General features: G+C 40.1%; 1 protein-coding gene across 3 annotated transcripts in view; it reads left to right on the top strand.

Annotated features, from left to right (window-relative positions):
• bcar1 (BCAR1 scaffold protein, Cas family member) overlaps positions 1-27,367 on the top strand; it is a 75,654-nt gene that overhangs the window by 13,694 nt on the left and 34,593 nt on the right. Inside the window, exon 1 of one of the 3 annotated variants that reach the window (XM_067500485.1) lies at positions 23,829-24,169. The exons of 1 other annotated variant lie outside the window; for it this stretch is intronic. In XM_067500485.1, the coding sequence (XP_067356586.1) occupies positions 24,158-24,169 (12 nt within the window). In that variant the 5' untranslated portion in view covers positions 23,829-24,157. Of the gene's footprint in view, positions 1-23,828; positions 24,170-27,367 lie in introns of those variants that run through there. One more of the 3 variants, XM_067500483.1, reaches the window with a different exon arrangement.

Below are 27,367 nucleotides of genomic sequence, written 5' to 3'. Positions count from 1 at the left end.
GTCTAAGTGTCGCTGGGCAAGACACTGAACCCCTAACAGCCCATTCCCATCTCCAGCTGTGCCAATTCAAGCCCGGTAGAAATAAATAAAAACTGTGCCAAATCAACATAGAGTCAATGATCTGCTGTGGTGACCCTGAATCCATGGGATAAGGAAAGGACAGAAAAAATAAGAGTTTTGTTTCTTTTACTGCCCAGCCCTTAAAGCAATCACAGGTGATGAAGTAATGAAGCCACAACCTGATACGTTGCTGAAGCTTTTATGTCCTCAGGTATTGTTCCCTTATCATGCACTGTGGGAAAAGGTGAAGTCCCAGAATTCAGTACTCTGCGCTGCCACAACTGACCACTTGTTTTTAACAGACATTTGACTGTTTGACAAGTGCCATCAGTATGTCTCTGTGTCATTTCCATGTGTTGGTGCTTCATTACAAGAAGATCAGATAAAGAACTGAATCAAATAAAAAGGTTTTCTAAAATAGTGGAAAGCACATATTAAGGACAAGATGCAGTTCATTGGCAAATATTAAGGCCAAAATTATGGTCAGAGTGTATGTCCACGGTGCATGTCGAGAACAAGAACTAATGATGATCCCTGTGTGGTCATAGAGAGTCACTACATCTTAAAGTTTGTTCTCCTCAGTCTAAAATTAGACAAGAGCTAATCACCTCCCTATCCACTTCATTTTTAACGCTGTCAAAAACAATCATCTCTCTTCCTTCCTCTCAGATCCCCACCCAGTTCCCACTATTTCTCTCTCTCTTATTTGCTTTTATCTTTCCTTTTCCCCTCAGTATCCCCATCATCATCTATCCAGCCCTGCACATCTGTCCACAGAAACCACTCATTATCCTGTACCTATACCTGCCCTCCCGGACACACACACACACACACACACACACACACACACACACACAGAAAGGGCTCAGTGGTGTGGAATGGCCTTTGTGAAGAGTAAATTGCTTGGCCTCTCGGTTCACAACCAATTCACAGAGTGGCAGCTGGGCAGATTAAATTCACAGCTTGCACTCTATGTGTGTGTGCGCGCACATGTGTGTGTGTACACTTGTAATGCTGTATATTGTGGCAGTGAAGACATTTTGGGAATATGAGGACACCAGTGATCCTTCCATTATGAAAAAACTTCAAAGAACTGTTTGAGGGCTAGTAGTTGCTTTCGGGGTTCAGGTTAGGGTTGAGGTAAGACATCAAGAACATAGAGAGATAATGAAATGAGCTGATTATTCTACTCGTTAAGTTATTAAAATTCTTGGAATAAACATATTTTCACATACTTAGATGATAATCTATCATTTTATCATCAATAGTGCTCATATACTGTGAACTCTAGTGGTATAACATGTTACAGTGGATGTGTTCTTGAAGACTCCCAACAGACTTTGCATGGGAGACTTTTAAAGGACCATTATCTGAGCGTGTCGGAGTGTCTGAGCCAAAGAAGCTGGTTACTGTCAGCCTAGTAGCCTGTATAATGTTTAGCCGGATGCCAACCTCACTCTAGCCCTAACCTGTTACTGAGCTGTATGTTACACTCATCCTCCATGTGTCTCCCAGGTTAATATACCTGCATTCGGGCATTTTATAAACACAGGTCTTAATCTGTTCTCTGTAATCCAGTCCACTTACGCTTGGCTCTGAGCATGTGAGCCATCACATGTGATGTGATGGGGAATGGACACTTGCTCCTGAATAATGTTTGCTATAACAGAGCCCATCTGTGCAGCACATGTTGAGAAGCCTTAGCTGAACATGTTCATGTGCTTAATGAATCATGCCATGTACAAAGGAACTTGAAATGTGTATCTTAAAGTATGCCACTCATGGTTTTAAAGGCAAATCAAACATATAATGATAATCATTATAAAAAGAAGTAAATAGTAAGTGGTTGTCCACCATACCCACAGTTGTTGGTTTGATCCCCGGCTGTTCTGATCACATGTTGAGGTGTCCTTGAGCAAGACACTGAACCCCAACCTAGTTGATCCCAGTGAGTTTTGGCCAGCTCTATAACAGCTCCCCCATTGGTGTGTGTGCTTGTGAGTTTGAATGGGTGAATGAGAAGCAGTGTAAAGCACTTTGAGTACCAATAGGTAGAAAAGCTATGTAAGTGCATTACCATTTAAATAATCCACTATTGGGATTGATGGTGCAGAAAGTGCATGGAACATTTTTCTTATTGAGGTCACTAAACTTAATGAAGTGGTAGCTTGTGCAGCTGACGCAAAATGTTACTGTATTTATCTCAAAAAATAAGAAATGTTCATGTTACTCTGTAAAGTAACATGAATATTTGTGTATAGTGTTATAGGATTTGAACTCTCTGAAAAAGTTTTTCTTTGGACAACTTTTTATTGACAACCTCTATATAGTACATAGGTGTGGTACATTGCAGCGCATGTTCATGATTACTTCTAACAATAATATGTACACAGGACAGTCATTTTATTCAGGTGACCTGGCTGTGTGCGGACTCAGTAAGAGTTTTTTGAAGCACTGTGGTTTAAAGAGCAGGAGGCAGTAGAGACAACATCAGTAGAGTTTCTGCTGAGTGAAGATTTTAACACAGATTTTCTGCTGACTGCTCCACTAACAGCACTGCACATCAGCTTCAGATGGAACAATCATTAGGATGTGCCTGTGTGTGTCCTATATGCTCATTCTCTTCGAATGTGTGTTTACAATGGAAAGTACATGAGAGAAGGACAAAACAAAAAAAAAAACAAAAAAAAAATAGGATATATGTGTCTGTGATGATAGATTTATGACATTTCAGCCTTATTTTATCACACACACACAGACTTGTCTTTTATTGACATACATGTAATGTATTCGCACTCAAAATAACACATACACACTCATACTCATACTCGATGGGGGAGCTGGCCAACGCTCATCGGGAGCAACCATGTTGGGGTTCATTGTCTTGGTCAAGGACACTTTAATATGTGATTGGAGGAGCTGCGGATACAACCAACAACTGCGAGATTGGTAGACAGCTGCTCTACCTTCCTGCGCCTCAGTCACCCCTAATTCATTCTCCAGCTCAACTAAATATTGAACCCCAAACCAAACCCTGATTTAAATCCAATTTTAAACTCTGATCCTTAAACCAAGTCTTAACTTCCAGAAAGCCCTTTAAGAGGTTGTGAGGACTAAATGTAAGTTGTTCTTGTTGTTACAAAATAAAAGAGGAGCTCCAATCTTCTTAGCAAACAAAAACCCTACAGAGAGGTTTAGGGAATAAAACACAGACGTACATACATTTCATGTCAGTTTGAAGTGGGAAACAAACTGTCTCCCACAGCGGGACATTCACCCCATTCTTCTTCCTCAACAAACTGTCTTAAAAATACATTGACAGTCATGCTTCCTGCGTCTTTATCAGATTACTATATTACTATACTTATTATGTACTTTTTAATATATTACTATATTTAAGGGCTGATAAGATCTGATAATGACCCATTGAATGGTGTGGTAACAGTCAAATTAGCTGAAAACTGAAATTACTTTTTTGACAAATGATATGTAATTATGTCATAACACTGGGTAGCATGCTGGAAGCATGGTTAACAATCACAGCACACAGCTACATGATGGTCATTGGTTCAAACCAGTCAGCTGTGGCTTTTTTGTGTGAAGCCAGTTGTTCCTGTGTTCACATAGATTTTCTCCAGGTACTCTGGTTTCCTCCAAAGAATGTAGTTAGGTTTACTGGTTATTCCAAATTGCATGTGTAAATGAAGAAGGTTGTCTGTCTCTTTATGTCAATCGTATAGACTAGTGACTAGTCCAGTGTGTACTCCACCTCTTGCCCATTGTAAGCGAGGATACACGAGATCCTCTTTCATGGAAGACTTTTACCAGACTGACGCACCCCTTGACATGAAATTACAGCACAACACCAGCATAGTTTTATAATTTTTATCCTGAAATACACAAATAGGTAATAAAACAGAAGCAATGTAAGTCTTTATCTTTATCTATTATCTGTAATACTTATCCTTTTCAGAGTCTCAGGGGCTGGAGTCTATCCCAGCTGTCACTGAGCGAGAGAGGCAGACAGATAACCATTCACACACACAGCTATGGTAAAGCTAGAGTCACCAGTTAACCCAACATGCATGTCTTTGGACTGTTGGAGGAAACTGGAGTACCCAAAGGAAACCCATGCAAGAACTGGGAGAACATGCAAACTCCACACAGAAAGGCTGCCGCTGGCAGGTGGATTTGAATCGGGGACCTTCTAGCTGTGAGGCAGCAGTGATGACCACTGTTCTGCCGGATAAAGTTTTTATTTATTTACTTGCTATTTGAATTTTCAGATCGACCATCAGGTTAAAGTAGTGGATATGTTTTAATTGTAAATCTACAATCAAGAACCCAAAAAAAAAACTGTATTTATACACTTGCATATTTTTAAGTCTTTGTGATCTACTATTTCCTAATATGAACAGCATCGTTGAGACCAGGAGAGTCTTTTGGCATCAAACTATTACAGTTGTTTTTCATCATCTCCCTGAGGTTGAAGATCCCCTATGTGTTGAATATAAATAAAGGGATGTTATTATATTTCATCATCAATTATATTTAAACTAATGATACATTTCTGCAAATCAGTAATCATATTCTGGATTGTTAAAAAATTCTTTAAATAAATAAATATACAAACAAATAGTTATTTTTTTTGAAAAACAGAATGCAGGTTTTAATAAACAAGCAAATGGTTATGTTCATAATGACAAACTGAAAAGAAAAAACATGTGCAGATGGTGGGAACTGTGTGTCCTAAACAAATATGGACTACAGTGCAGCACAACTGACCACTGGAACTTTAAAGGTTCACTGACAGCTAGTCCAGCTGAGACAGACAGAAACAGATGTCGCTGCAGATGGTGGTTCAGAGGAAAGTACTGGTTGAGTCTCTAATAAAACATTTCCTTGTTTCCTCTCTCCTTGTGGGGAAGACTAGGATGCAAGGAAAAGAAAGGAAAATGTGGATGCCATTAAGGGAATTGGGAAGTCTTCTTTGGAATGATAGATATTATAAATAAAAATGCTAATAAAATCAAACCTCCATCAACTGACAATATGAGTATATTTGAGGAAAATAAAGTAAGTCTGTCATTAGACACCAGTGCTAAAATAACCAGTCAACCTTAGTTATTTGTGGTGAACTTGCAACTTCAGAACAGCTTTTTGAACTTGAAGAACTGAAACTGTCTTTTCTTTTAGTGTACTTGCTAATAAAAGCTGACCTTCTGCTTTTAAATAGGGACAACATAACTGTTCTATTTTTAACTATGAGTGCAGCTCCCTTCAGCATATTTAAGTTGCTGGAGATGTGAAAATCCCTTTGGCTGGTACTGGAATCAAGAAAATCTGTAAGGAAACAATAGCCTGACGACTCCAATCTTTAACCAGCCTAACTTCACATGTGGACTAACTGGAGTTATTACGAATGCATCTTTATTGAGCTGTACAACAGTGTGTCACCAAATCCCCTTTTTATTAAAGTTCTGGGAAAAGCAAATTTGAAACATGTTACAAAATATAGAGTTGAATGGGAAGCAGGGTGTGGGTTTCAGTAGCTGCTGTATGTAATACTACTGAATACTGTTATCTTATCAAGCTCCTAGGATCTGTTAGGAGATCACTGGGAAGCAGTTACTGTACACTGATTACAACACACAGGAAACGGAGCATTCCTTTGGCCAGAAAGAGGGGGGAGTGGGACACAAGCCAAACTGAAAAGTGTGTGTGTGTTCGTGTATGTGTGTGTGCAGAGGGGGAGGTAGTGAAAGAGGAGAGAGAGGCCAGATCATGCTCTACTTGTATTTCGTGTGTATTTGTTACTTTGTATTTATACATCTCTCTGTTGCATTCTTGACCTCACTGGAGTAGCCTAGCACTGAAATTAGGTCAGGATTGTTCCAGCTCACATTACAGTCGTCTCCCGTCAGACCTTACGTAAGAAGAGGCTGCCATTCTCAAACTGGTGTAACATCAGAATAGTCAGTTGTCACAGTTTATACAACAGTTAAACATTGTGCTTGTTGCACTGTGCTAGATATGCTGACAGTGGTGGAGGGCTGAGGTAATGAAGAGTGTTAAAGTCTTGGCATCATTGATTCTGTATTTCAATGATGACCCAGATATGATGGCATTTAGCACAGACTCTCATGTTCCCCAGAGAATAAATCCTGCCAGTTTTCACTATTCTGACCTTCACTTTCCCACTACTCAGGTCAGAATGTTAAGTTTACACACAGGCTGGGATATCATGATAAATGCAATAGATGTTCAATATCCACAAAATATATAATATAAAGTTTGAATTGTTTTGGAGATGATGTGTCCTTAAACGTATTCTTAATATGCATAATCTTATTGCATCTAATCAAATCAAATATAATACTCAGAATTGTATTCATTTGAAGTTGTGATTGTGTCCCTCTGCTGAATACCTCCTTCTAACCCTGAGGCCTTGCTTCTCCCTTTGAGTCTGGTTCCTGCCTCGATTAAAGGAGTTTAAGAATGTATCTCAGGATATTGTTCATGAGTGGAAGTGTCATGTGAGACAGTAACATGGACATAGTCCTGCTGTGGTGAAGAGGGTGTTGAAATATCTTTGGTGTGGTTCTTTTCCCCTTTTCTCTCTTTTTGAACAGAGAGCAGCTGAAAGAAGCCAATGCAATTGGCCACTAAGATTAATACATGTATTTAGAATGTTGAAGATTCAGTCAATCTATGTCCCAACCCTCATCTGGGGGTTGTAAGTCACAAGCTTTAGGGAGGGACAAAAGAGATGGTGTACAAAGTTCAGACATGTTAATTGAGCAGGTTGTGTTGGGCCAAGATTTATTTGGAGATAATTGTAGCTAATAGATCACTTCATGTTTAGCTTTGTTTATAACCTGAGCCACGGTGGGATAATGCTTTGGACTTTTTTTGGACACCTTCATGTAATTTGAGCATGCCTGTAAGGACCCAAGTGGAAAACTCACTAATTTTGTCACATGATGTAAATTATTTCTTACTGTGATTTGGGATTTTTGTGATTAATAAAATGTCCTTAAAATCTAATGGAGCCAAAGCATCTGCAGGATCTAGATTTACTGTCTCACATTTAGAAACAGTTTAAAACAGCCAATTACTGTGAACTGCTACAGAGCAATCACGTGACATAAATAATCAATTAACTCACTGATGTGCTAAATAACAGACAGCCAGTCTGTCACATCAGATACTAAAGATGAAACACATCTGTCTTGCAAACCAACAACACAGTAAAAAGACCCAATTTCTGGGGAGGTTATTCCTTACAGAAATCAGCAGTATTGAGGTTTTTGGGTCAAAGGATAAATATCAGAACTAATATTGTTAATTATTTGCAGTGTAATGCATTTTGTAATGTATTCTTTAGAGTTTTTTATAGAATATTTTTGTGCACATATTATTTAGAAGTTGATAAATACATGACTCAAAGGTGTTTTTTTGGAGCACAGCAGTTTTGGTTTGTGTGTGTCTGTGTGCTAGTGGCAGGTGAAAACACAAACATTCCACTGCCTCTGACTTTGCAGTAAAGTGGAGTGTGAATAGGTTTTATTGCAAATGCTATTTAATTGGACAAATTTAAGCTACTGTATTATTAGTTTAAATCACCTGTACTGTTGAATGGCTTAAATACAGAATGAATCGTAGAAGATGATAGAGCACTGCAGTCCTAACTGTAGATGATAGAGCACTTGATCTCCTCCTCCCCCTGGTCTATCAGAATAATGAAGGTCAGTCATGTTACTGTGGGCCACATATAGACTGACACTGTTTACTGCTTTCCTTCCTGAAGTCCTATCTACATGTTAGCTGTTTATTTAGTGAGTCACATTTAAAAGGGTGAATAACAAATGGTGATTCTTTAAACTGGATGTTGGACTGCATGCAATTTATCACAGAATACACTTAATGCACTTAAAATTCTGTGCTTATTAATTTCCATAGCTCTGATTAAATGTAAAGAAATACAGACATCATCCAATGGTACGATGGGACTCCTGGTACACAATGTTTAAATAGAATCTTTCTTATTAGGAAATGAAGAACAGAGTGTCATTTTTTTGCTTCCACATTTGATCTCTTCCTGATAGGAACTAAGGATTCAACATGCTTCTTAAATTCCTAGGACACTGGCTAGTTTAAAATGCACTAAACTGTGACACTAGTTAAATTTAACGCACAGAAGACACCAAGCAAAACTTTTTAGCACAACGATCCCACAATGGTGGAACGAGCTACCAAACTCTGCACGCTCAGCTGACTCTCTCCCAATTTTCAAAAAACTGCTGAAAACAGAACTCTTCCGTATCTTCCTATGCACTTAAACCTCTTAAAAAAATCCTTTCTGCTCTTTCTCTCACTTGCATCTCGTGAACTGTGAACACTTTTCTGATAGGACTTTGCTTTGACTTAGATTTTTGCTTGCGTTGTACCTCACTTGTAAGTCGCTTTGGATAAAAGCGTCTGCTCAGTGACTAAATGTAAATGTAAATGTAAAAGTAACAATACGCAATGACAAAACATACCATACCTTGTGTACCTTTTCTAATAGTTACCTACTGTCTAAGCAGCATTTTGTTTCAGCTGTCATGAACAATAAGGCCTGAGTAACATGTTGAGTAAACTGTATGTACACAGTAACTTCATTTAGACAAAGATTCTTGCTGTACATCTTCCTGTGAACTGAGTGATAATGTAGTTCTCCAACCCAGAGAACTACACAACTATTGCAGAAGTCAACCCCAGGTATTTGTTTACTTACAGTCTATCAAATACATATTTAAAAGAAGCTTATATACTTAACATGTCTTTAGAGAGACCTAAAATATTTGGATCAAGCAGCACTTAAAGATTTAGCAATTGTAAACCGGTGGAGTAAAATGAACCCTAGTGCAATTGTTGGTTTGATGATTGTATACTTATTTGTGTTGTCGATATTCTTTTTATTTATATAGATTTTGTTTGTATAGACTTTTGTTTTCATACTGCACACATTTTTTGCCTCACATTTGAAATGCCCCTCCACCCCTTGTGTTTTTAAATTTAGTTTAAATTTCAAGGAGCGAGTGGTGATGAAGGGGTTACAACCTTAAAGCTATAAGTCCACTAGGAGCAGTAATGATCTTTGGCCCGATGGCCATGCTAGAGATAACGTCTGGCTGTCTCCACATCTTTACAAATGGGAACTCTAAATTTCCTAAACAAACATCATTTCTCTTTGTCCTTTACCATACTGAAAAGATAGTTCTGCCTTAAAAGTAATAAGTTAGTTCTTAAAATCAGGTCTAAAGCTGATTCTGACGCTGAGATGATTTTTGCTGTTCTGTTGTCTGCAAGATTTCGAAAACATGCAACAGAAAGTGCAGAACATGGCTAAGTGTTATGCTGGTCTCTAATAAGGCTGACTGCTAATTAGCCTACTCTACTTCTGCTGGCCTATAAAAACCTCCAGCCTCTGGAGAACTTTGATGGACTGATCTGTCCTCCTGCTTCTCTCCCTCCTCTGCAGTGTTACTCAGAACAGAGTGTACATGTTTGAACAGGCTAGAGATGGAGAAATTCCTGAAGAAGTTACCATCTGATGTGTTGTTTGTACACAGTTCAAACCATAAATACACAGAGCATGGGTAAGTTGCTCATCTGTGAAAACACCATTATTACTGAATGATAAAGTACAGGTTTTGAAATAACATTTGCTATTATCCCGACAATGTATTTTTCTGGAAATTGGTGGCTCAGGTGCTAAACTGGCCTCCCTGCAGTCCAAACCTGCCATCCATTTGGAACCTTTGGAGCATTATGAAGGGAAAAAAAATGAATCATAGCTGTTTTTTCAAACATTTAATGAAATGAATAAAGTAAAGAAAAAGTAAGGTTTAAATTAAATCTTTCCCATTCAAATGAAGTGGACAGTAATTAAAATAAATTATGTGAAGAAAATTTACTTTGCTGCACACCAGGGTGTGTTACCTTTGCTCAGGCATGTGTTGTAAACTCTGTTGTCCCACCCTGTTCTCCAGGTGTTCTGTAGAATGTTGGACTGCCTGCAAGGGGCACCACAGGTAGAGGTAGGTCCTGGAGCATGGAGTGAACCAGTAACACCTGAACGTCGCACAAAATGTCTGCTTTAAAGAGTGATGTGATGTGACAGAGAACAGTGCTTAGTGACTAACAGGATTTCAATTTTGCCACAATTCTCAAATTTCCTGTTGTATTTATGTAGAGTGTGCTACATTTGTCTTTGGGAAACAAATACTTTTAGACATAAATAATTTAGACAAAGTCATTATTGGTATATTTCAGGATGTTCTGACCTAGTTTATGACAGTCAACATATGACAGAACAGTGAACTTGTTGAGTGTTTGAATCAGAATAGCTGGTAAGTTGTGTCTGACTATCATGTGGGATGCTGCATGGCCTGGAATTTGGAAAAACTAACTCTGGAATGTTCTTTGGGTTTTACTTTTTGTATTTAAAAGGGTTAGAATTTCAAGGACCTGATGAACAGAGTTTATACAAAAAATTTAAGTAAATATAAGTCAGGTGGCAGACATATCCAAAAAAAATTTGGGACATAAGGCATAGTTTTAGTTTGCTTGAATTTGAATCATATCATAAATGTTGTTTCTCCAATTAGGCACAATTTTTAGGTACTTCTACTTTACTACCTTATTTATGCCAGGAAATTATGGCACTTTTACTCCATTACATTTGGTGGTTCAATGGGTAGACCATCAGGCTGTGATACCAAAGTTCCCCGGATCAAAGGCACAGCTCATGCACCAGGTGTGACCTTGAACAAACTACTCAGTGCTAACTCCCCTTGCGCCACCTGTTTTCCCCTAGAGTGATGGATTAAATGCAGAGCACAAATTTCATTGTAACATGTACATTTGGTAAATATTCAAGTAAACTTTATTTATATGGTGCCAGTTCACAACAAAGTAATCGCAAGGCACTTGACAGAATAAAGTCAAGACTATAAAGATGTATAGAGAGAACCCATCAATTCCCCCTTGAGCAAGCCCTAAGAAAGAGGAAAAGGGGGGAGGAAAAACTCCCTTTAACAGAAGAAACCTCCAGAAGCACCAGGCTCAGGGTAGGCAGCCATCTGCCTTGACTGGTTGGGGTGAGTGGAAAGTGAAGAGAGAAAAGAAAAAGAGCAACAAAAGCAACAACAAAACATCGGGCAAGTTGGTAGGACCGGGAGCTGCACACTGGAAAGCACACATCTTCAAAGCCCAGGGACACCTGCAGAAAGGGACAGAGAGAGGGAGACAGAGAAGGAGAAAGACAACTACGTGAGAAAACACACAGTTAATGTCATACATTGGTGACAATTCTGGGGTGAGAGTAGAGTAGAGAGGGACAAGAGGAGTAAAGAAGCTCAGTGCATTGGGGGGTGTTCCCCCAGCACTCCAAGCCTATAGCAGCATAACTATAACTAAGTATAAGCTTTATCAAAGAGGAAGGTTTTAAGCCTAGTCTTAAAAGTAGAGAGGGTATCTGCTTTCCGAATCTGAACTGCGAGCTGGTTCCACAGGACAGGAGCTTGATAGCTAAAGGCTCTGCCTCCCATTCTACTATGTATTACTATGGATAACACACCTGTTAGTACACAAAGTAGTTAAAATAAGTTCCACCTTTATCAGTTGCTGGTTTTCTTCCTCAAGTCTGTAGGTAGCAGAGATCTCTGACCCTTATCATATATTACTACACATTTTCTGCTGTAATATTTATTGTTGAGAATTAGTTTTTTAAACCTTTGAAACTTTGACTTTGTTTTAAAAAATAGGTGGAGTTGCCCCAGAAACTCGTTAATGATCTCTACTTTCATTCATTCTTTCACTCAGATGCGTGCAGCTTACTGTCTCCAGCATTTGGTTACGCACATGCGCAGTTGGAGCTGATTAGACACCTGATTATGCGTATAGATGACAGAGTAATCTGCGTTCTCCAAAAGAGATCTGCCAGGGGAAACCATGTTTCCATATTCCCCTATCCCGATTTTGGAAACCAGATTTCCGTATACAAAGCCCACTGTAACTTGGTTACTTAAGTCCATGTAGACGCTGTTTGTGAGAGGGAATATATATTTACAACAAAACATTTGTGTGTATCCGTCCAGTGTGTTTTGTCTTGATGTTGGCATTCATGCCACATTTGTAAGATAATGGCCCAGACAGCTCTGAATGGGTGTTGGTGTGCAGTAAATAGAATACATTCAGTCCCATATTTAGAGAGATTACAACTGTTAAAAAGACTGGTGACCTCCAGCATGGAAGCATGACAGAAATGACTGGAGATGCCTTTTCAAAAAGTTCAGATTATGATGTCATGTAGATGTCCCATTATGAATTACAATATACTTCTCTGATTTAACTTTACTTTTTTTTAACTTAATGTTTTTGGGACTGTCAGTTGTGATATGGGCGTTCTCTTTGATGAGTTCTATAAGGTGCATGTGAGTTCTCGAACATGCTGGAAAAGTGTTTGAAGGTTAAGACTAGATTTTAGGAATAACGTTAGAATCAGGTTTAGGTTAGAGTTAGCTTTAGGCATTTAGCTGTGATGGTTAGGGTTAGTATAAGAGGGTGGCGAGTGCAATATATCAATGAGAGTCCTAACAAGAATAGAAATACGTGTGTGTGCTTGTGTGTGAGAGAGAGAAAAAGGGAAAGACAAAAGAGAGTTTTGTTCGAGCATAACCAGTCATATCGGCTTTTGTGTGTTACCCCTAACCTCAGCTAAGCTTGGACATTACATTCACATAGAGACTTTTTGTCCAAAATCCCCATAGTTCTCTCTAGCTGTTCTCAGACATCCACTGCAACCCTGACCTTATCTAGACATTACCTACTGGAACTGTAGTTAGAACACAAATGTCCATATTATTTAGACTGAACACTAAATGGACTTTACGATTTAATTCAATTCAATTCAATTCAACTTTATTTATATGGCGCCAATTCACAACAAAGTCATCTCAGGGCACTTTACAGAATAAAGTCAAGATTATAAAGATATATAAAGAGAACCCAACAATTCCCCCTGGAGCAAACCATAGGCAACAGTGGAGAGGAAAAACTCCCTTTAACGGAAGAAACCTCCAGCAGAACCAGGCTCAGGGTGGACGGCCATCTGCCTCGACCGGTTGGGGTGAGTGGAAAGGGGAGAGAGAAAAGAACAGAGCAACAAAAAGCAACAACAAAACATCGGGCAGATTGGTAGGATCAGTAGCTGCACGCTGGAAGACACACAGCTTCAAAGCCGGGGGACACCTGCAGAAAGGGACAGAGAGAGGGGGACAGAGGAGGACAAAGACAACTACGGGAGAGAACACACAGAGTTAATGACATACAGTGGTGACAATTGCTGGATGAGAGGAGAGGAGAGATGGTCAAGAGGAGGAAAGGAGCTCAGTGCATTGGGGGGTGGGTCCCCCAGCAGTCTAAGCCTATGGCAGCATAACTATAACTGACTATATGCTTTATTAAAATGGAAGGTTTTAAGCCTAGACTTAAAAGTAGAGAGGGTGTCTGCTTCCCGAATCTGAACTGGGAGCTGGTTCCACAGGAGAGGAGCTTGATAGCTAAAGGCTCTACCTCCCATTCTACTTTTGGAAATTCTGGGAACCACAAGTAGGCCTGCATTCTGAGAGCGAAGTGGTCTACTGGGATGATATGGTGCTTTGAGATCTTCTATATATGATGGAGCCTGACCATTCAGAGCTTTATATGTAAGAAGCAGGGTTTTAAATTCTATTCTAGATTTAATGGGAAGCCAATGGAGAGAAGCTAGTGAAGGTGAAATATGATCTCTCTTGCTAGTTCCAGTCAGCACTCTTGCTGCAGCATTTTGGATTAATTGCAGGCTCTTTAGGGAGTTACTGGGGCATCCTGAAAGTAGGGAATTACAGTAGTCCAACCTAGAGGTAACAAATGCATGGACCAGTTTTTCGGCATCACTTTGAGACAGGATGCTCCTAATTTTGGCAATGTTCCGTAGGTGGAAGTAGGCTGATCTAGAGATTTGTTTTATATGTGAGTTAAAGGATAGATCCTGATCAAAAATAACTCCAAGGTTCCTTGCAGTAGTACTGGAGGCCAGACTTATGCCATCTAGTGTAACAATATGGTTGGACATCATATCTCTGAGATTTTTGGGCCCAAATACTATGACTTCAGTTTTGTCTGAGTTTAAAAGTAAAAAATTGTGGGACATCCAGGCCTTTATGTCTTGTAGGCATGCTTGAAGCTTTATTAACTGATTACCATTTACCATCTCTAGTGACGAGGACGAGATTGGTTAATTGTTCGTCAGGGATGATTATGCGTAAGACTGCTTCGTTATGGCTAACCTTTTAAATTCACCCAGCACTCAAAAACTATGCAAGGAAGTTTTTGAACGATGACGCTGCTCTTATGTATACATACTCTGTGGTAACATCAAGTAAATTCAAGCTTCACCCGGGCTACCCTTCACTTAAACCAAGCAGAGTATTCACAGTCAGTGAGAACACATAGCAGAAATGGACATGGACATGTTCCTGTGTAAAAGGGCAAAGTCCAGGTCTGATTCTTAGGACATCATCAGCAATGAATTGTCTCATTTCTTAAATACTGCCCATTGTTATCCACAGTGCTTCCCAGCCAGAAGTCTGCAAGTTTAGCCCCCACAGTTCAACTTCAACTTAACAAAAGTCTTTTTAAATGTCACCATGTCCTCCTTAAGGTAACAAGAAACAGAAGTCAGTTGAAATTATACCTACATATCTGTCATTGTCACCCTGTTAAAGCAGTTCAATAAATGGAACAGTGTGAACAATGTTGTTACAGTAGTTCTTAAACATAAACATTCTATTACAGTTTATGTCAAGCATGTCTCTTTTTCAGTCTTCTCTGGGTTTGTTTAAAAAGAACTGAAAGTATATCAAAAGTACACGATTTGTAGTTATTAAACAATTATGAGTGTTCTCACTGATGATAGGTGTATTATAGTGAAGGAGATAAACACATATCCAATTATATATTTATAGTTTTCATTCATTTAAATACATATACATATACAAGTGTATTTTTTCCTGCTGATGTAGTATGCATAATCTCAGTTTTGTGGAGATATCTAGATTTTTTATTAGGAGTAGATCTGTTCAAATTTATTTCTACCTGCGTCTTGTTTCCACACACTCCATACTCGTGTCCTGCTGCAGGAGATAGTGACCACTACAACTGAAAAGAACTCAAGGTCTCATGTCAGCACTGCTCAGTAAATGCTTCTCTTTTTAGACAGTGAAGATAAACATGGAGAGAGCTGCTGATTATAGGCTGGAGCAGCAGGTATCTTTCCAGACTTGATAACACACTCATCACACATTCTTCAGAGACTTAACTTGATTCCCAACAATAGAATCCCGGTATTAAAAACACTGACTCAACACACAATCACAGGAAATGAAATTCATGTCTCACACATACCAATCCTATTATACTATTTGCGTGTATTTTGGTGTGTCTCTGTGTGTGTTGGGGTATTTTGTAGCAGTACAATGATCCTTTTGTCCTATTACTGCTGCTGCTGGTGAATTAAAAAAAAACTGCCCTAAGGATTGGCCTCATGTGGAGCCATTGTCATTATGGTGTTTGTGCACAGGTTTACCTGCATTTGGTGAATAAGAAGGACCTGTCAGTGGAAAAAATTGGATAACCACAATGTCTTTACAATGAGATTAAATAGTTTGGACAGCAGCTATTAGATATCAGTAGTTCTTCCCTGAAAGTATACACATGATATAAATCTGACATAAGTTTCTCACTCAACAGCTGTCATTTGTGTTTTGTACCCAGGCCTAAGAGATGCTAAATGGTCAACACACATACACAGACACATATTCCAAGCTTGTGATTATGTGTCAGTCAGACCAGAACCGAGAGCTGACAGGATTTCTTCAGGTAATTAATGTGAATAGAAAAAGGATGTAGAAAGGCGAAGGTTATCTCATTCATCTGATTCACTTTAAAACAAGACTTTCATCTTTCTTAATCTAGAGTTTGTGTGAAGTTATGTTACCGAGGCTATTAGAACATCCCAGTGCCACATTAGAATTATTACATTAAAATAATTATAGCATTATTATGGAGAATACACTTTAAAAGGTCTTAATTGTGTAGGCCTAGTTTCACGAAACACTGAGTTGTGCGATGTGGACATATAATCGGTGTTGAATCAGTCGTCACTGGATGTTTGGGTCACCTTGGTGATGATAACAAAACTAAGCTGTTGCCAATTTTTTCCGCCTTATTTCATCAACAGAGCTTATTTGCAGTAGTTGAGATTGTCATACTGGAATTAGTAAGTCATTGTCATTTTTGTCGTTAGGTGTCTCGCTGACATTCAAAGACCTTCCAATTTCAGATCAACAGACTTTTGCTGAATTCTAAGGCAAATTACTGTCTGTTCTAAATGTGCTCCACAAGTTGTATCACTGTTGCTTCATTGATTGACCCAGAGGAAGTTGGCAGCTAGAAATTATAGCTGCTTGGTTATTTCCAGTTTTGTTTAGGTCCAAGTCTTTGTAGGCATTTAAATTTTGCTTTACTGGACTCTAGTGTGAAAAAATAAATTTTCAAGGACCATGTAAGTTTATTAAATGAGAGGCAATGTTAAGTCAGAACTACAGTACAGACGTACTCCTTCTGGACTAAGGGCAAAGACACACAAAGCGAGTATTCACTAAGCCACTTCCCTAGCAGAAACCATTACCATATTCACATTCACACTGACCTACATCCTGTAATCTTCAATGACTGCTTTCTGTTGTTGTGCATGACTTGCCATTTGTAGGTCAGTATAACAGAGGCTGTTGTTGTTGAGTGTGGTGGTCAGAAAGGGCATTGCCCAGGTCATGGAGGGTGAAGTGTGTGTGTGTGTAGGTGTCTAGAATGCTGTGTTAAATAGTTGGCAGCAGTGTTGGTCAGCATCAAAAACAATGTAACAACTATACTAGAAGAAAGGCAGCAAGGATCTGATACAGAAAATCAAGCCAGGCTTTGGTTATTTATCTTACTTAAAAATTCATCAAATCATCAAATGCTGAATAATCTGATAAAATCAAATTGAGCAGGAATTCAGTAAATAGTGAGATTAGTAGAGAAGAGAAGAAACCCAAAAAATCCACTTTCCTTCCTCAGTCTGAATGGAGGTGTAGCAGCCATCTCTTCCATGCAAACTTATTAATCCACCCTAGATCTAAACATAGTGATAACTCATTTGAGAGCATCACTCTTAGACAAACACATCCAAACGGAAATCTCAAAACTCTGTTCCTTTTGTTATTGTATACAGTCCTCATGTACCTTACTTACTCATTTAGAAGAATTCCACTTAACCTTAACAAAAAAGACCCTCTATAATGCCAGAACTGCATATTATTTATCATTAATACAGCAAAGTCAGAACTACCCCCAGTTTCTTTTCGGCACAGTAGCCAGAGTGACAGTCAAAGCTCTGTTGAGCCTAGTATACTCTTAACTCTCAGCAGTAATGATTTCATGGCTTTCTTTACAAATAATGTTGTAGCTATTAGAGAAAAAAAAAAAGATTACCAGGCCTTCCCCACAATTTTTACAGATAGATCTATAAGTACATCAACTCTAGAGTCATAAGTAAGACCCCAATCTCCATATGGCGGCTTCTTCCCTACAGATCTCACTGAGGTTACTTTGATAATTGCTTCATCTAAACCATTAACATATCTCTTAGACCCCATCACCACTAGACTGATCAAAGATGTTTTACCTTTAGAAGACAAATCTATAAAAGATTTGAATAATCTATATTTAATAGAAGGCTATGTACCAAAGACCTAAAAGGCCTTAAAATGTCTTTTCTTGACTCAGGTGGCCAATTACAGGCTAATGTCCAATCTCCCCTTTATTTCTAAAATCATTGAAAAAGTAGTTGCAAAGCAATTATGTGATCATCTGTACTGGAATAATTAGTTTGAAGACTTTAACTTAAAGTTAAAGAGTTAAAGCCTTAGATAATGGACTTATCTCTAAACTCCTGTTGGACCTGCATTTGAACTGCACTAGGTTGGTTTACCCAGTTATAATTATCTTTCAAAACCCAATGAGACAAATCAACTAATCAAAGTTCAAACATGACTAAAAGACATAAAGCTGCTTCTAAACTCTAATAAAACTAAAGTAGTATTTGGGCCTACAAATATCCATTGAGTTACTCTGCATGGCATAGCTTTGGCCTCCAGTCCTAGTGTTAGGAACCTTGAATTTATTTATGACAAGAATTTGTCCTTACAGTCTCTTGCACAGCCTACTTTCACCTGCAGAATATTGCTAAAATTAGGAGTATCCTGTCTCAAAGTGATTGTAAAAAAACAGTCCTAGTATTTATTACTTCTAGGTTATATTATTTCCCAGTAGTTCCCTAGTATTAGGATGTCCCAGTAACTCCCCAAATGCCTCCAATTAATACTAAATGCTGCAGTGAGAGTACTGACTGGAGTTGGCAAGAGAGATAATATTTCCCCTTAATTAGCCTCTCTCTATTGGCTTCCCATAAAGTTTAAAATATATTTTAAAACCCTCCTCCTTACATACAAGGCCCTGAATAATGGTAAATGGTAAATGGTCTGCACTTATATAGCACTTTTCTACCTATTGGCACTCAAAGCGATTTACACTGCTTCTTATTCACCCATTTGCACTCACAATCCCACTAACACTCATTTTTCTTCCTTTGTAGAGATCTGTTTGATTTTGACATGGAGGTCTCTTTTGTATATTTTTGTCAAACAGGAGCCATAAATGTATAATTGCTTGGTATTGTAAAACTCAATAAATGAATAATAAGAGTGAGAAACTCACCGGGAGCAACTAAGTTCGGGTTCAGTGTGTTGCTCAAGGACACTTCAACATGTGACCAGAGGAAAAACTGCAAGATTGGTAGACCACCACTCTACCTTCCTGCGCCACAGTCACCCCAATAATAATAATTGAGCCCCGTCAGCTCTAACTGAAAGAACTCATAGTACCATATTATCCAACAGGCCCTTTTAATCTCAGAATGCAGACCTGCTTGTGGTTTCCAGATTTTCCAGAATTAGAATGGGAAGCAGGCTTTTTTTTGTTGTTATGGCAACTGTGGCACAGGAGAGCTTTCATCCACCCATCCCACAGTTGTTGGTGTGATACCTGGCTCCTCCGGTCACATGTACAAGTGTCCTTGAGCAAGACTCTGAACCCCAACAGTTGCTGCAGATCAGTGTTGGCTAGCACTTCCTCACACCCATTGGTGTGTGACTGTGAGTGTGAATAGATGAATAAGAAGCAATGTAAAGCACATTTTGTATCAATAGGTAGAAGCGCTATATAAGTGCAGACCATTTACCATTTTATGCTTCTGTAGACTGTAGACTGGTGGGAGACCTTCTGATAAACTGACCTCCGCTTTTCTCTCTTCACTTTTCATAAACATCTACTGGTCAATGCAGATGGCTGTCCACCCTGAGCCTGGTTCTGGAGGTTTCCTAAGTTTAAGGGAGTTTTTCCTCTCCCCCACCATTGCCTAGGGCTTTCTCAAGAGAGATGGCTTTCTTTTCACATATCTGTATAGTCTTGATTTTATTATATCACGTGCCTTGAGATGACTTTGTTTTGAATTGCTGCTATATAAATAAAGTTGAATTGAACTGAATTCATTTATCTTTGAGGCCACTGGTTTCCAGGTACTCACATTATTGGTTTTGGTTTTTTTTTTGTGCAATTTGTTAATATTAAAATCCGCAATAACACCTTTCATAGCCTTCAAAATATTTTTAAGCATGGAATGTTGATGATAAAAAGATGAAAAGTTATTAGTGTCGACATGACTTTAGAGACCAGCTGATGGGTCAAACCAGTCACACATACAGAGACAGACCTTTGCTTCCTGTTGCTAAATTCTTCCACTGTCCCGTGGGTGACCCTATACAAAGTAGGGTAAGGCCCTTCTCTCTGTGTGCGTGTGTGTGTGTGTGTTTATGAGGCACATGTGAGAGGGTTGAGGGTCAAAGATAACTGTTGATATTGACACTAGTTGTTTGTTGTGTGTCTCTTGTCTCGGTGTCATTAACACCTGTCCCATGATGCAACTTCCAAAAAACGTCTGTGATAAAACTAGATCTCACCTAATGAAGTCTTTTTCAGACATGGAGTACATGACATTGCTGCAATCAGCTGTGGCTTTTTTGGTAATAAGACAGGTTTAGTTTTCAAATAGTTTAATGTAGACATGACAACCAACTGAGTGGAAAGAACTGCTGTTTTCTCACGGTTTTGCAATATTTGGCAACTATTTTTGATTATTATTTATGTATGTATGTATTAAGGAGGCACTGTGTGAACTCTACGGTGCTATTAGCGACCTGCAGAACGCTCACCCCGACGGACTGTTTATTATTGCCGGAGATTTCAACCATGCGAATCTCAGGACTGTGCTCCCTAAACTTCATCAGCATGTGGACTTTGCAACGAGAGGAGGGAACACGCTGGATCTTGTTTACACAAACATCCCCGGCGCGTATCGTGCGGAGCCCCGCCCCCATCTCGGCTACTCAGACCACATCTCGGTTATGCTAATTCCAGCATACAGACCGCTCGTCAGACGCTCTAAACCGGTTCTGAAACAGGTGAAAACCTGGCCAGCAGGAGCTACTTCTGCTCTTCAAGACTGTTTTGAGTGCACTGACTGGGACATGTTTAGGGAGGCCGCAACCAACGGCGATTCCATCAACTTGGAGGAATACACGTCAACAGTAACCAGCTACATCAGCAAGTGCGTTGACGATGTGACCATCTCCAAGACCATCACTACACGCTCCAACAGGAAGCCGTGGATAAATGCCAATGTGTGTGCGCTGCTGAAACAAAGAGACGCTGCCTTCAGAACAGGGGACAAGACGGCCTTGAGAACAGCAAGGGCCAAACTGTCCCGTGCCATTAGAGAGGCAAAGCGCGCACACTCAAAGAAAATCCACGACCACTTCGAAGACAGCGGAGACACCCGGCGCATGTGGCAGGGCATCCAGGCGATCACGAACTACAAGACAACTTCACCTGATTGTGACCGCGACGCCTCCCTCCCAGATGCGCTGAACCACTTCTACGCCCGGTTTGAGGCACAGAACAACGTGAAGGCGAGGAAGTCCACTCCACCTCCCAGTGACCAGGTGCTCTGTCTAACCACAGCTGAAGTGAGGAAAACTCTATGCAGAGTTAACCCACGGAAGTCTGCTGGACCAGACAACATTCCTGGCAGAGTGCTCAGGGAGTGCGCAGAACAGCTAGCGGATGTCTTCACAGACATCTTCAACATCTCCCTGAGCAGCAACGTGGTTCCTACGTGCCTCAAGGCAACGACCATCGTGCCTGTGCCTAAGAAGTCTACTGTCTCCTGCCTCAATGACTACCGTCCCGTCGCGCTCACACCCATCGCGATGAAGTGCTTCGAGAGGCTCGTCATGAGGCACATTAAGACCCAACTCCCAACCTCCCTGGACCCCATGCAGTTTGCGTATCGTCCAAATCGTTCCACGGACGATGCCATCTCCACGACCCTCCATCTGGCCCTCACCCACCTGGACAGTAAGGACTCATACGTACGAATGCTGGTCATTGACTTCAGCTCAGCATTCAACACAATCATCCCTCAGCACCTGACCGAGAAATTGAGCATACTGGGCCTGAACACCTCCCTCTGCAACTGGATTCTGGACTTCCTGACTGGGAGACCCCAGTCAGTTCGGATCGGGAACAACATCTCCAGCACCACCACACTGAGCACTGGAGCCCCTCAGGGCTGTGTGCTCAGCCCTCTGCTGTTCACTCTGCTGACGCACGACTGTGTAGCAATGCACAGCTCAAACCACATAGTCAAGTTTGCTGATGACACGACCGTGGTGGGTCTAATCAGCAAGAACGACGAGTCAGCCTACAGAGAGGAGGTGCAACGATTAACAGCCTGGTGTGGAGCAAACAACCTGTCTCTGAACGTTGACAAAACTAAAGAGATGGTTGTGGACTTCAGGAGAGCACAGGGTGACCATTCTCCATTGTTCATCGATGGATCCTCAGTGGAGATAGTCAAGAGCACCAAATTCCTTGGTGTTCATCTGGCGGACAACCTCACCTGGTCAGTCAACACCAGCTCCATCACCAAGAAGGCCCAGCAGCGTCTCTACTTCCTGAGAAGGCTGAGGAAAGCCCATCTCCCTCCCCCCATCCTGACCATGTTCTACAGAGGGACCATTGAGAGCATCCTGAGCAGCTGCATCACTGCCTGGTTTGGGAACTGCACCGTCGCGGATCGCAAGACCCTACAGAGGATAGTGAGGACAGCTGAGAAGATCATCGGAGTCTCTCTGCCCTCTATCATGCACATTTACACCACACGCTGCATCCGCAAAGCCAACAGCATTGTGGACGACCCCACACACCCATCACACACACTCTTCACACTCCTGCCATCAGGAAAGAGGTTCCGAAGCATTCGGGCCACCACATCCAGACTATGCAACAGTTTTTTCCCACAAGCCATCAGGCTCCTCAACACACAGAACTGAAATAGAACTTAAACACACTGCAAACCGAACTCAGCACATTCTCATCACTCACTACTCATCTCATTCCACCACCACTTATTTATTATTTATTTACTTTTATCATTCTACATTTACTGCACTACACTGTTTACCTGCTGCTTTTTTTTTTTTTTTTTTTTTTTTCACATTCCAATGCAATTGCACTTTTTTTACATGCTGGACATTTAAATGCACTATACCGTTTACATGCTGCTCTTTTTTTTTAACACCCCTAGCACACTTAACTGAACTGTACTGTACTGTAAAATAGTATACAGTAGGCTTACTGGTCGGCACTGTCTTGGGTCTTGTGTCTTGTGTCCTGTCCTGTGTTACTTGTGTTGTCTGTCTACACTGTACGTCTGTACTGTTTTTTCGTCTGCACTGTTTGCACTTGGTTGCACTCGATGCACTTTATTATAGCTTGTGTTGTTTGTAGCACCTTGGTTCTTGGAGGAACGTTATCTCGTTTCTACTGTGTACTGTGTACCACTGTGTATAGTAGATATGACAATAAAAGCCACTTGAGGACTTGAGGTATGTCTAATAATGAAAATTGAGATAATCCATTCAGTGAAAGTGATCTTAAATAATGGAACAAGATGTACATTTAATCTCTCTGCATGTTTCTTCTGAAGTTACTGCTGAACAACATTCAGCTCAGACTTGTATCATGTTTAAAGTGTTTAAAACCAAACCATGCAAGCCATATTCATGTTCTACATGTCAGTACTGTTTTGTACACACTTTCTTTCTTTAATGAATAGAATATTTATTGTAAGTCTTTGTAGCAGCCCAATTAAAGTATTTACCGGGGTATTGTAAACTCGATCTTTTTACCATAAGGACACTGAGCTGAGGAAGTGTTGCCTTATGCTGAATGTGTATGTCTCAGCAGCATTCCTAAACACTAACTGTTTCTCACAGCCAGGGGGAGAGAGAGAGAGGGGGGAGGGAGAGCAGGCAGCAGGGACAGTGGGAGGGCAATGGGATTTCCATTTGCATGAGAAGAGCTCTTTAGGCCAATGGCCAGACTGAGTAGAGGGAATATCAGGATTCAACAGGAAGTGACGTGTCAGGTTACATACTCCTCCTTCGTTTTCTCGGGAGAGAGACAGAGAGAGAGAGATCAAGGTTGAAAGAAGGGGCGAGCGAGGTAGAAGTGAATGGGGCAAGCAGCAGTCTCATTCTTGCTGTGTGAGATCACAGTGCGGCAGAATGTCTCGAGATCTGCTTGACTATTGAAAACAAGACTGAACAAGGAGAACATAAGGTTGTATGAAGAAAGAAAGGAGAAAAAAGGAGGAGACTTGGAAGAGTTTGGGATTTTTTTGGATCTAACCTTCGTACAGGATCTAGTTGGCAAAGAGTGACACAGGGGCTGAGCTTACAGCCCTGCCCTGGAGTTATTAGAGCCGGCTCACTGCAGCAGGGACAAAATGAACTACTTGGTGAGTGTGTTTATTGGTTGTGCATCAAAAATCACTGCCTGAAAGGCATTATTTTTTTCTTCTCTTCTTCTTCATTCCTTGTGTTTGTGTTTGTGTGTGTGTGTGAGTGTGTGTGTGTGTGTGCGTGCGTGTGTGTGTTAGCAGAATCTGTTCTACCCCAGCTGTGCACAGAGTGAGTAGGGAGGGGGGAAGAAGACAAAAAGTGAGATGAAGAAAAGGAAAATGTAAAAAGGGGGAGGAGAGGAAGACTGGAATTAACATTTTCTCTGTGGATTTGTACCTTTTGTTGACTCTCAGCAGGGAGTGTATGTGTGTTTGCCTGTGTCTGTGGCATGAATGGTTAAAGTCAGTACACACAGGTTGAGGAGACTTAACTGCCCTCTAATGGAATGTGTATTGTTATTTTGTTTTAAAGAATGTTTTAAGGTCAGAAGAGCATAAAATGTTTATGTCCAGCTATTAAATCGAACAGAAATAGATAAGTCGTGAGGAGAGAAAGTGAAGTAACAATCCAACATTTCTGAAAGCTTTGCTGAGAGTTTAATAAGTTTGTCACTTGATACCTGTAATCCTGCTGACAGGTTACACTACAGATCACATTTTGTCTTTTAGAATTTCTTGGAGAGGGAAAGAAGGAAAGAAAGGAGCAAGAGGGAAAGAGAGTGCTGTGGTCTGTTTTTCTGCTGACTCAGAGGAAAGTAGACAGAAATGAAGGTTTTATGGCCAGAGGACAGAGGGAGGTGATCAGTCGACTGAAAGAGAAAACAGCTCCAGTAAAATGAGAGAAGAAAGAGTCAGGACAAGAGCATGTGTGCAAGTAGGGACTAGAATTGATTTAGTAAACCAGAAAGAGGCGGAGGGGGGTAGATTTTACCAGGGGAAGAGGAAAATGGTTTGTGATGAGGGAGAGGAAAGTAGTTGGAATGAAAGAAGAACAAGCGATAGAAAGCAAAAGAAACTGGTAGTAAGAGTCATTCCCTGCTATTGTTTGAATTGTATGGCGGACAGTGAAAGACTGTGTAGGCGATCACTGTGTGTGTAACGAGTAATTACACGCCAGTAATCAGTGTGTAATTAATAGAAAATAACTTTAAACTCCAAGGCAGCAATGTCAAAGCTTCCCCATTGACTGTGCTGAAGTGCCATGTTGTGTCCACCTGATCTCTTTGATCATTCAGTTCTAATATCAGTTTCTGACTTTTAGTGGAACATAAAGAACCTTAAAGTTAAACTAAGTGACACTAACAGTTTTGGGGTTATGCTTGTGGCCTTATTCAACGCAGAAGTGAAAGAAAAGTAGAGAAAAGGAAAACACTTACAGTATAAACAGTAGTACAGTAAGAACACGTAGACAGGACAATATTATATAATGAAGTAGTAGACTTCATTATCTTCAGAAACTTTGTTGTTTCCTAGTGCTATACAATTGTTCTGGATGTACAGCTGAAAATTTGAAGTTTTATATTCTTATTTGTTAAGATACTGTACATCAGGAGTTGCTAAACCAAAGCTTTCTCCCAATTCTGCTCCTGTTATTTCTGAAATTATTTCAGATGCAGAAAGTATGATGTTGACTAAAAAAACAGAGTCAACTAGTGTATTATTAGCTCCCCTAAATCACTTCAGATGAGTAGTCATGGTGCTTACCTGCTTATGTGTTCTCTGCATTAAAACCACTCTTATTGTCATTAATATGCATGAAGGTAGAAAAACCTTAAGTGAACTGAAATGTTCAACCAGAACTTGAACACTAGCGTCGTACACACACAGGGCGAACAACTCATCTACACTCTTTAGTTAAAAACTGGTGTGAGGTGTTCAGGGGCCATACAGAGCATAGGACAGTTGTGTTAAACTACTCTACAAACATCACTTAAATCATTTTAAAATTATTAATTCTGTCCAAACAGAATTATTAAAGTCATCTGGTAACAATTTATATATTTTCTTATAAACACATATATATTGCAACCATATTTTCCAAATGGTGAAATCCTATGTAGTATGTATGACAATCATAAATGGATATTTAGCTGTATTGTAGTAGAAGAAGATTTAAAATATAATTGCTAATTTCTTATCTCATTCAATCTGCCAAGAACAATTTCTATACAGCTAGACTTATAGGGCTGCACATACTGTAGAAAGTAGACAACCAGTGACAGATATTCACATATTCCATCTGAGAATTGAGGAAAAGTTAACAGGACCAGGATACACATTTTAAATCAATGAAGAGGTCTTCCTCCATACCACAAAGAAGTTTGTGTGTTACTAAGAAAGAATATGAATGCATTCATCCAAAGACTCAGGCTTCGTTGACTCTAACCTGATCGTCGCTTATTAAAACACATTGCTAATCTTGTCTGATGACCCATCAGGAGGTTTAAATGTTAAGAGAGGAGGTGTGAGATAGAAGTGCTGACAGCGGTATTAAACTCATGCATCTTCCCCCTGCACTCAGTGTACCTGCTCTGACAGTGAACTAGCATGTGAGATACACTCAGTACACTCAGAATACCAGCATGCTGACTAAAGTCATATGATTTACAAGTGTGATATTGTTGGATGTTGTTATCCCACAGTGCGACGCTCATTAGAAAGACTGCAGTTTGGATGTTGGAGTTTGTACAATGCGCACACAAACACACACACATATACACAGACACACACACACACACGTCTCCAGCCCCCACAGGGTGGTCTGGCTCCGGTGATTAGTAGCCTACCCTCATCTAATAACCACACACCAACATACCACCAAACACAGTCGTCTTCACACGAGTTAAAGCTCACACAATTGTCATAAGTCAGTAAGACAGTGGAGCAGAAAAACATCCAGACCAGCAGTTAGTCACCAAAGTCCTAAACGTAGAGACCTAAAACTGTGTTTTCCCCTGATCCGGATTTAACAGGACAGTTTGTGTCACTACACAAGCACTAGATGTCTTATGTGACTCATGCAGTAGTTTTAATGTGACTCAGCAGACTTAGTCACCTTTGATGAGATACCTTGTGGCTGTGGGAGGCTGCATGGAGCACCTAAAATGTTTTTTGAAACTGTTGAAATGGACAATGTTTTCCATGTGTCTCAGTCCAGCCTCACCAATTACACTGCACCTTTTCTGATCAAAATCTGTCTCCATTATGTTGATGGTCAGTTTGGTTTGCCCCCACACTTATTGAATGTATTGCTAT

The sequence above is a fragment of the Channa argus genome, chromosome 4 (genome assembly GCF_033026475.1).
Source record: "Channa argus isolate prfri chromosome 4, Channa argus male v1.0, whole genome shotgun sequence".
NCBI lineage: Eukaryota > Metazoa > Chordata > Actinopteri > Anabantiformes > Channidae > Channa > Channa argus.
Note: the sequence above shows the minus strand (reverse complement) of the source record. Positions and strands in the feature narration are given on the sequence as shown.